Source organism: Galeopterus variegatus, unplaced genomic scaffold (genome assembly GCF_000696425.1).
Source record: "Galeopterus variegatus unplaced genomic scaffold, G_variegatus-3.0.2 Scaffold13381, whole genome shotgun sequence".
Classification (NCBI taxonomy): domain Eukaryota; kingdom Metazoa; phylum Chordata; class Mammalia; order Dermoptera; family Cynocephalidae; genus Galeopterus; species Galeopterus variegatus.
In genome coordinates, this window is record NW_007739492.1 from 21,901 (window position 1) to 32,293 (window position 10,393).

Genomic DNA, 10,393 nt, shown 5'->3' on the forward strand with positions numbered 1-10,393 from the left:
AAATTTTAGCTACCTGAGCAATATGCTTCCAATAGCCAACTTCAGACTCGAGTCTTGAAACTTCATTTGACAATCTGTTTATTTCTTGCTGTAATGAAATAACGTCTCCAAAGTCCATGTCATCATCACGGAAAGCTGAGGCATGATGACTGATCCCAGAACCGAATGAAGAAGATGCAGCGGTTGCCGGTACACCACCAGCTCCTGAATGTACTGACTGAGTGGCTGACTGCAGTGTCAGCAACTGATCCTGTAGCGCAATCTGTCTTGCTTTACGGTAGCTGATTTCGACCTATATATTTATAATCCATGTTTTAGAGAAAGTACTATAAAATAACCATATTAGCCTTTTTATAAATTAATAATATTAAAAGGTATAATAATTTGTTTAAGATTATCAAATAATAGTACTCTGTTAACTGAACCTACGTCTTCTATAACATCCTATCCATAACGTGGTTATTTAAAAAACAAACATGATCACCAGAGTGAAATCACAGATAATGTTTCAAATGGTATAAGATCAAAATTTCACTCACATGTTAACTAAAGCAACGAATTTCTCAGTTAAACGTGGGTTTGCTATCGTCTATGTATGGGGTACTATAGGCGATTTCTTAGGGCTCTTTTTGTGATTATCAAACCTTAAAATGATAAGAAAATACAACCTGTGTCAGTTTATGTATTGGACACCAAGTCACAGCTTCAAAGAAATTACAAACACAGAATCTACCATAATGCCACATCCATTCGGAATGAAAGATTTCTAAAAACACAAGTGAGTAATCTAGAGAGAACTGTCAGAAGCCATTTATGAAGAACTCAAACTAGTCCAAAAGACACTCTGCCACAACTAACGAAAATGGGATACTGAAAAAACAGCCAACAAGTAACAGTATTTCTACATNAGAGTTTTAAAGCAATTTGGCAGTAAGTGGGCTTGTAATTTTAATTTGAACTTGTAACTTTCCCTTTCTGTATTCATTTTATTTTTGAAGTAATTTATCTTTATTGTATTATGAAATTATCAAATTCCCAATAGATTAAAAACTTAAGCTCTATTTTAAATTTTATATTTATCTTTAATGTGGTATACTTTTATTTTTAACCTTAGCATGTCACTGAAGGTACTAGAAATCAATATATCTAAATTTAAAACACCTCAATATGAAGTTATGGTAGACATGAACATTTAAATCAACAAACTGAAAAACACCTAAATGATCTGGCTAATAAAATGGGTAAATTCAATACAAGTATAACTATTTATTGGACTCCACCTATGTACTAAACACTAAAGAGAATTCAATAACAGCATGACACATGGGGACGCAGTCTACATTTTAAGGATTCGGGATAACAGTGATTATATCATACAATATCTATGACCAGCAGTGCAAAGAAAAGATAAGCCAATTTCAAAACAACCATTTCAATCAAACTAAAAGAAAACAAAAACATTTATAAAACAGAATAATTATATTTAATGTTCTTTTTCATGGAAAATCAAGTACATGCCAATACAACAAATAATAACACTTGTAATCAAAAGCATTTTAAAAAGTCATTGGGAATAACCACACTGATTTATAACAACTTAAGAAAATATGACAAATTAAAGTTTCATAAAATCAGAAATTACAAGCAACAAATGCCTGAAGACATTTTACATAAAAACTTTTCTTCTTTTGGAAAGTAGAAATTAAAGTCCACAAAGGTCAGTTTATATAATATAAACTTAGTAAAAAAGCTTAGAAAGTTCTTGTTAAATTAGTGTTATCAAAATGAGTCAGGAATTATTTCGTCTTTTTTTTTTTTTTTTTTTTTACTGACCGGTAACGGGATCGCAACCCTCGGTGTTGCGCCCACACCACGCTCAGCCAGTGAGCGGGAACCGGTCTCCACATGGGATCCGAACCCTCGGCGGGAGCACCGCCACACTCCCAAGCGGTGCACTCTCCAGTGCGCCACCGGGCCGGCCCATGAGTCAGGAATTATTAAATTTAACACCGTTTCAATATTTTTACGGATCAAGATAGCTTGATTTATATTATAACTCTTAAAAGCCTTCCTAAATACATTACAGTAAAATGAATATGAAGTAACTGCAAAAATCTTTACCTCTTTCTGTTGCAGTTGATTTCGGTAATTTGTAGATTGCTGCTTTATTTGAAGCTCTGAGGCTTCATGCTTCTCTTCCAGATCAGTACAAAGTTTTTTCAGTCTTTCATTCTAGAAAGCAAAGAAAAAAGTATTTTCAACAAAAAGACTGTAAGTTATGTGCATGGCATTATGAAAAATATATTGCTTCATATAAAAAATGATGTAAAAATATAAAAGGTGTCAGACAGAATTATGGCCTTTAAAATATACTTTCAAATTATACAAATGCATAAGCATGTTTATACAGAATATGCCCAATTCTAAACCAAAGGGGGAAAATTAACATTTTGCTCAGTTTGATTTTCTGCTAAGAAACCCCGCTGATTGATGTTTCTCCCATCTTTCTATACCCAATGTCTAGCATATAATACATGTCTAGTAAATGAATGAATAGATTACCTATTTGAGCTTCTGTTTTCTCCTCAAGCAGCAGAACTTTTTTAAGACATATTTTTAGAAAAGATTTCTGGATGAATTACAGGTAGAAGACTAAAGCCTCACATTACTTACTTGCCTTGTTCCCCAGACTCCCTGAGGCACCTCTGAAAAATCCAATTTGAAAATCACTACTGGGTTTGTTTGAAAAACTACTGTTAAAAGTATACAAAATAGTCTAAATATGATTCAGTGACTCTAGACATTATACATAGTCTTTTGTTTTAAGATGTTGGAAAACATGAAAAAAATTACTCAAATTTTATGTACATAAATATTATCTTAACCTATTATCACTCCTTGTCATGAACATAATACTTCAGTGACTCTAGACATTATACATAGTCTTTTGTTTTAAGATGTTGGAAAACATGAAAAAAATTACTCATATTTTATGTACATAAATATTACCTTAACCTATTATCGCTCCTTGTCATGAACATAATAAGAATATAATGGGACAAGAGAAATAGACATTAAAACTCTCTGCAAAAAAGAATTTAAAAGTTATTACAGATAATTTACTAAGCATTCTACTTACATATCTACACAGTTTAAAAATGATGACTGAGAAAAAGGAGACTGATGGTGGGCAAGAAAGCTGCCAGAAGGTGATGAATTTTTCACTTCTGGGATGTCATCTGTTTTTTTCTTAGATTCTAGAAACTTCTGATGTCAGCAGCCATGAAAACTACGGTCTAGGAATATCTCATGAATTCCCAGAGAAAATGAATGGAGTAAATCAAAGGAATAATTACAACATCCACAAACCTTAGTTTGGGACTCTAGCCCCAGAAATCTAACACAGACCTCGGCTGTCTTGAAGAAGTAGTAGTAAGAAACGGGACCGATGGTCACACAACTAATTACCTTCTACTCTACTGGCTGCTTTTGCATGATTTTCTGAGAGCTGTTAATATGAAAAACATACATAAATGAAGAACACAATATACTCAAGTCAAAACCTGGTTATAAAAGTCCACTTTAGGCTTTTTAACACAAAAAACCCCTGAGGTTATTTAACTGTGACTAATAACTAGAACTTTGAATTTGGTCAATACCTACCTGGTTGTCTGCCCTCATCTCCCTAACCATATGAGAGTCAGAAAGGTTGAGAAAACACATAAAGGACAGATTCTCCTTATCCGGCTGAACCTGTAATATATTAAGAGTTGTCTGGGGTCCTATTTTCTATCACATGGAATACGTAGCAGAGGAGGCTGGGCTGAAAGGAAAAAAGAATAAATAGACACGACGAAGAGCAGAGAAGAATATAAATGAGAAAAAAAGACTCCTGATGGCCTCCATTTCTAGTTGCAGCCCCTTCCTAAAGGGTGCCTACATTTCTGTTCTTGGAGTCCAGAGACACTTATATTCTTAAAATATTTCATCCTGCTTAATGCTTGGTAAACTATCATGGTCCACTAGTACCAACTTTAATTTCTTTTTAAAGCAGTCCTATTTGTAAGAATTGATATTAATGACTATTACTCTTTCTTAAAGGTCTTCCAACAAACAAAAAATTTACCTACTTTTTAAAATAAAATAAAATTCATTCCACCTTGCAATTACCATAATGGTACATTGGATCCTTTCATAAATCTAAGAATAATCCACGGATTGTAATGATCTTGTTTTTTCTGTATCCTGAAACATTTTGTTATTTTATTATCCTAGGATTTATTTTATCATTACTTATCAACTATTCCCAACTATGCTGAAAAAGACTAAAATAATAAGAAAATAGAAGACGTATGGAATCACCTAGAAGTATCACATAGTAGTGAAATAACCAGTTTTCTGTTCGCATTGCCCTAAGTATGACATCATCTTTATAAAGGTAAACAGCAGTTTGGAGATATCTTTGGAGGTTTTTTTTTTTTTTTTTGGCTTTCACGGAACACAGGTGAAAATTCAGAATTATTCATTTTTTGACAAAGAAAAATAAACTGACAGGGGAAACCATTTCACAATCACTAGACAACTCTGAAGATGAATGCAAAGAGATAGAAAGCAGCACTCTAGAGTCTAATGGTGAAACTGTCTATAGAGGCAAAATCTCAAACAGTCTTTAGATGGCAAAATCAAAATGAAATTTTCTGAAACTCAAGAACTGATGATGAACAATATATTGCTAAGAACAAAAAGGAAATATGATTTTCACATTAGCCATTCAATAAGAAAGTATTTTATTCTGCAATACTTTATGACAAGGACCTGAACCATCCCATTTTACTAAATGAATATGTGACAGTATTCTTTCATTAAATATAACATTTATACTCCAACATTTACTTGATTCAGTTCATTCATGGACAAATGCTGAAGGCCGGTGTGTATACAAAGATGACTAGGAGGAAACAGATGATACAGAAATGAAAATAATTCAATNTTTATGTACATAAATATTACCTTAACCTATTATCGCTCCTTGTCATGAACATAATATGAACATAATAAGAACAGAAGATGACAAGAGAAATAGACATTAAAACTCTCTGCAAAAAAGAATTTAAAAGTTATTACAGATAATTTACTAAGCATTCTACTAATATATCTACACAGTTTAACAATGATGACTGAGAAAAAGGAGACAGACGGTGGGCAAGAAAGCTGCCAGAAGATGATGAATTTTTCACCTTTGGGATGTCATCTGTTTTTTTCTTAGATTCTAGGAACTTCTGATGTCAGCAGCCATGAAAACTATGGTCTAGGAATATTTCACGAATTCCCAGAGAAAACGAATGGACTAAATCAAAGGAATAATTACAACATCCACAAACCTTAGTTTGGGACTCTAGCCCCAGAAATCTAACACAGACCTCGGTTATCTTGAAGAAGTAGTAGTAAGAAACAGGACCAATGGTCACACAGCTAATTGCCTTCTATTCTATTGGCTGCTTTTGCATGTTTTTCTGAGAGTTGTTAATATGAAAAAAATACATAAATGAATAAAACAACATACTGAAGTCAAAACCTGGTTATAAAAGTCCACTTTAGGCTTTTTAACACACACACAAAAAAACCCTGAGGTTATTTAACTATGACTAATAACTAGAACTTTGAATTTGGTCAATACCTACTTGGTTGTCTGCCCTCATCTCCCTAGCCATATGAGAGTCAGAAAGGTTGAGAAAACACATGAAGGACAGATTCTCCTTATCTGGCTGAACCTGTAATATATTAAGAGTTGTCTGGGGTCATATTTTCTATCACATGGAATACATAGCAGAGGAGGCTGGGCTGAAAGGAAAAAAGAATAAATACACACGACGAAGAGCAGAGAAGAATATAAATGAGAAAAAAAGACTCCTGATGGCCTCCATTTCTAGTTGCAGCCCCTTCCTAAAGTGTGCCTGCATTTCTGCTCTTGGAGTCCAGAGACACTTATATTCTTAAAATATTTCATCCTGCTTAATGCTTGGTAAACCATCATGGTCCATTAGTACCAACTTTAATTTCTTTTTAAAGCAGCCCTATTTGTAAGAATTGATATTAATGACTATTACTCTTTCTTAAAGGGATTGATCATTCTAATTGGTATTTATAAATATAAGAATAAAAATACTTGGTAACTATGGAGCAAAGATGACAGCCATTGTCTGATCAACAAAATCATGAGGACTCTCTCCCACAAATCAACCAATCTACAACTATAAAAACGCAACAACAGCCAAGCTGGGGCCACTGGAGCTCAGGGGAAGAGGAGGAGAGACCTACAGAGTTCATGAAGGGGGAGAAGCCACAAAGACAGAAAAAAAAAATTGCTTGGAGGATTTCAGGCCACGGCAGCCTTAAAGGCTGGAACTGCTGAGCACATGGGGCAGGAGCCAGTAGAAGCCACAGCTGTGCCCTTCACATGGAGTTACTTGGAGGTGGCAGAGGAGAAGAGGACCTTGGTGGCCCCCAAGACAGCAAGACTGCTAATAGGGTTCCCGTAAACCCACATAGGAGCAAGTCAACAGAACAGCTGAGGGGCCGGCCTGTGGCTCACTCGGGAGAGTGCGGTGCTGATAACACCAAGGCCACGGGTTCGGATCCCATATAGGGATGGCCGGTTAGCTCACTGGCTGAGCATGGTGCTGACAACACCAAGTCAAGGGTTAAGATCCCCTTACCGGTCATCTTTAAAAAAAAAAAAAAAAAGAACAGCTGAAAAAGGGGAGCCATTAAGAGGCCAGTAAGTCATTGTTGCATGGGACCCGTGCAGGACCCATCGCGCATGAAGTGTGGGTGGGGGGGACAGGCCCACCAGAAGAAAACTGGGACACTGCAAGGACAGCCAATCAGACCCCCAGTCAGCACAGGACCACTCAGAGGAGACTGGTCAGGAATGCAGAATTGCATGGGGTGCAGTTTGATGACAAGATTCAGGCCCAGATCAGAGTTTCTACACAATCCAGGTGCACTGGGTCTCTGGAGAGCCGGAAGTACCTATAAGGTCAACCATTAAACCCTGAGCTGCACAAAAAGCCTTCCCTAGGGAAACAGCAGCAAAGCAGCAATTTAGTGCAACGACACAGCTCAAGTACTGGTTCCCACTGGAAGTTCGCCCGTTTTAGAAGTAAGCAAAGGACAAAAAATTAGTTCCGGCCCAGGAACACCACCAGTGCCTTGGGGCCATCAGGGGACCTGGGGCATGGAGCCAGAGACCAGCCCCTTGTCCACAACCAGGCACACCGCCAGTGCCAAGGAACATGCCAAAAACATCACCTCCATGTGGGTGGCCCACCACAGCTACCATGGTTGCCGCAAAAGTGGCTAGATGCCATAACCGCCACATAGATGGTCCACCAGCCACTGGAGTGCATTGACACAAGGAGAGTCACCAGCAGAGACCCAAAAAAAGAAGAGGATGACTCTCTCCACAAAGCCCATTCCAGAGCGACAGAAGAAGCATCTGCTCTATGATAATATTAGGGGACCTGAACACACCTGTCAGCATTGGACAGTTCATCTAAGCAGCAAATCAATGAGTAACCATTATTCTTTCAAAGGGAGGGAAGAAATCTACAGTTATCAGTGGTGGGAGGGAGGAGGGAGAGGGGCTGGGGAGAAATTGGACAAGAGGCATAAAGAATAAGTACAATTTGTAACAATACACATACTAGTAATATTGATTTGATCAACACAGAATACCCAAAATATGCATAATCAATTATGATTAAATTTTTTTTAAAAAAAATGAGCCATTAAAGTTTTCAAAACTGTCAGTTTTAATGACAAAAGTCAAGAATTACAAGTAATGATCAAAAAAAAATTTAGAAAAGGGGGCAGCCCCATGGCTCACTCGGGAGAATGCGGCGCTGGTAGCGCTGAGGCCACAGGTTCGGATCCAATATAGGGATGGCCAGTGTGCTCACTGGCTGAGCATGTTGCAGACCACACCGTGCCGAGGGTTGCGATTCCCTTACTGGTCAAAAAAAAGAATTAGAAGTAATGATAACCTAAAATCTACTAGGGGGGATAATTAAAATCTGGAACCAGTATTTACAAGATAGAAACATTCTCATTTATGCTTAAGAGTTAACATGTGCCATCAATATGTTTCAACAAAAAATTTAATTTTAAAAAACACACAAAAATAGTTAATAAGCAGTTAGCTGAATTCAAAGAACACTACCTATTTTGTGTGTATATGTTTCAAAACCAGAAAAATATGAAATAAAAATTTGGATTTGCTATATTTAAATTATTATTAAAATTTCTAATAAAGATTTTCACCATTACTTTATTCATACTTCTGTAAGTTATTTATAAAATGACTTAATATAAAAAGATTAAAATAGTCTATTGGACCAAGACAGTAAATGTGATGACTGTTTTTCTTCGTATACAGAAGGTTAAGTTAGTTTACGCTGGTTACTATTACTTGGAACTAAAGAATCCTAACTAATTCAGTCAGCTACACATTAACATCTATAAGCAAATCTAATATCCTTTGGAAAACCTCTGAAAAAACACTGCCCTCTGTCTATATGAAAACTTACTAAATAAAATATTCAGACATATCTACACCTTATCCTCTTACAGCAGTAAGTCTTGAACAGATATACTGCACAGTCACATACGGGGTTAGGGTATGAAGTAAGCACATAAGGTGAGAATTATGGATAGTCAAAATTATCTTAGAAAAAAAGCCCTTGGGAAGTCCAATCATCTCTTTTCCTCTAGTATTTCAGTAGCTTATGGTACTCTGAATAAACACCAAATGAGAAAGTTAGCTTGCATTTGGAGGTGTTTTATCAAAAATAAATATTTCTAAACACTAGAATCATACTTACTATAGTCCAATGATAACACTATGAGAGGCATTAAAAGGACTAAGATCAACAGAAGGACAGAATACTTCTATCTCCCTTCTCAAGCTCAATACGAAGCAGACATTCATTGAGCAGGTTAACCTTATTTATTTTTTTCTCAAAATGTACACTGGTGAATTAACCAAAGCTAATGCTACCACACACACCTCTCCCCTTTAATTTTTCTGGGTGGATCTGTGCCAATGAGTGCTTTCTGAGGATTTCTTTAGGAACTGTGGGAACAATTTCTTATCTCGGCCGTACAAAGAAACTATTTGTCACTGGAACACACCAACTTTTCTTTTTTTTTTTTTTTTAAAAGATGACCAGTGAGGGGATCTTAACCCTTGACTTGGTGTTGTCAGCACCACGCTCAGCCAGTGAGCTAACCGGCCATCCCTATGTGGGATCCGAACCCGGGGCCTTGGTGTTATCAGCACCACACTCTCCCACGTGAGCCACGGGCCGGCCCTCACACCTACTTTTCTTATTAGGTTATTACTAAGGTATTAGCTAAGATCTCTAAGTGCCACCAAACTGCCATCTTGTACTGAAGCAGAATACCACTGTAGTTCTTCTTGAGAGGTCCCTCTACTGTCAAATTCCACAATCCCAGCTGGATAATCTAGACCAGAGTTCAACAATGCTAGTCAGTAAATATTTTCTTATATCTAAATTCAATGTTCTCTTTTTATGGGCTTAGTTAAGAGGAAAACATGCTTACCACAGTCCTCTAAGAATATCTTTTGCTGAAACAGAATTATTAAGAGTTCTCTCACTGTTCTTATCTCAAGGTTAAGAGTTGAGTTTCTTTAGTCCTTTACAACAGAACCTTCTTTTTTTTTTTTTTTTTAACCAGCAAGGGGATTGCAACCCTCTGCATGATGTTGTCCGCACCATGCTCAGCCAGTGAGTGCACCGGCCATCCCTATATAGGATCTGAACCTGCAGCCTTGGCGCTCCCAGCGCCACACTCACCTGAGTGAGCCAGGGGGCCAGCCCTAGAAACTACTTTTAAATCCTTTCATTTTCTTTATGGCTTTCCTTTGAACTCTTTTCCAAGCCTTTCTCATCCCTATTAAGTACAATGTCCAGAACTAGTCACGACTAGACACTTGACCAATAATGAATAAAATGGTAAAATTAATTTGCTATACCTATATTCTTAACTACTTTCCATCCAAATATTATTGTTATTTTAATGTTTGGGAATTAAAAAGCTGTAGATTAAACAAAATTACAGTCTTCATATTATACTTAAATAAATGTACTACTGCAATTTAACACACTCTTAGAACACAGTAAATCCTTGATAATGACAGATTTTTGTAACAGTCATTTCTACATTTGGCAGTTTTCCTACTTCCAGCATATAGAAATAGACATGGGAATATTAAAGAATAGCAAACTGCAATAACATGTAAATATATTCTTCATCAAAAGGAGGCTGATAAAAGCTCACAAAAACAGAGATAAAGAAGAAGAGATAAAAA

General features: G+C 36.4%; 1 protein-coding gene across 1 annotated transcript in view; it reads right to left on the reverse strand.

Annotated features, from left to right (window-relative positions):
* Positions 1-10,393, reverse strand: part of LOC103581567 (thyroid receptor-interacting protein 11-like) — a gene marked incomplete at its 3' end in the record, with an annotated part of 31,553 nt that overhangs the window by 18,534 nt on the left and 2,626 nt on the right. The window contains 2 exon segments of the mRNA XM_008563369.1: positions 14-292; positions 2,122-2,232. Of these exon segments, the coding sequence (XP_008561591.1) occupies positions 14-292; positions 2,122-2,232 (390 nt within the window).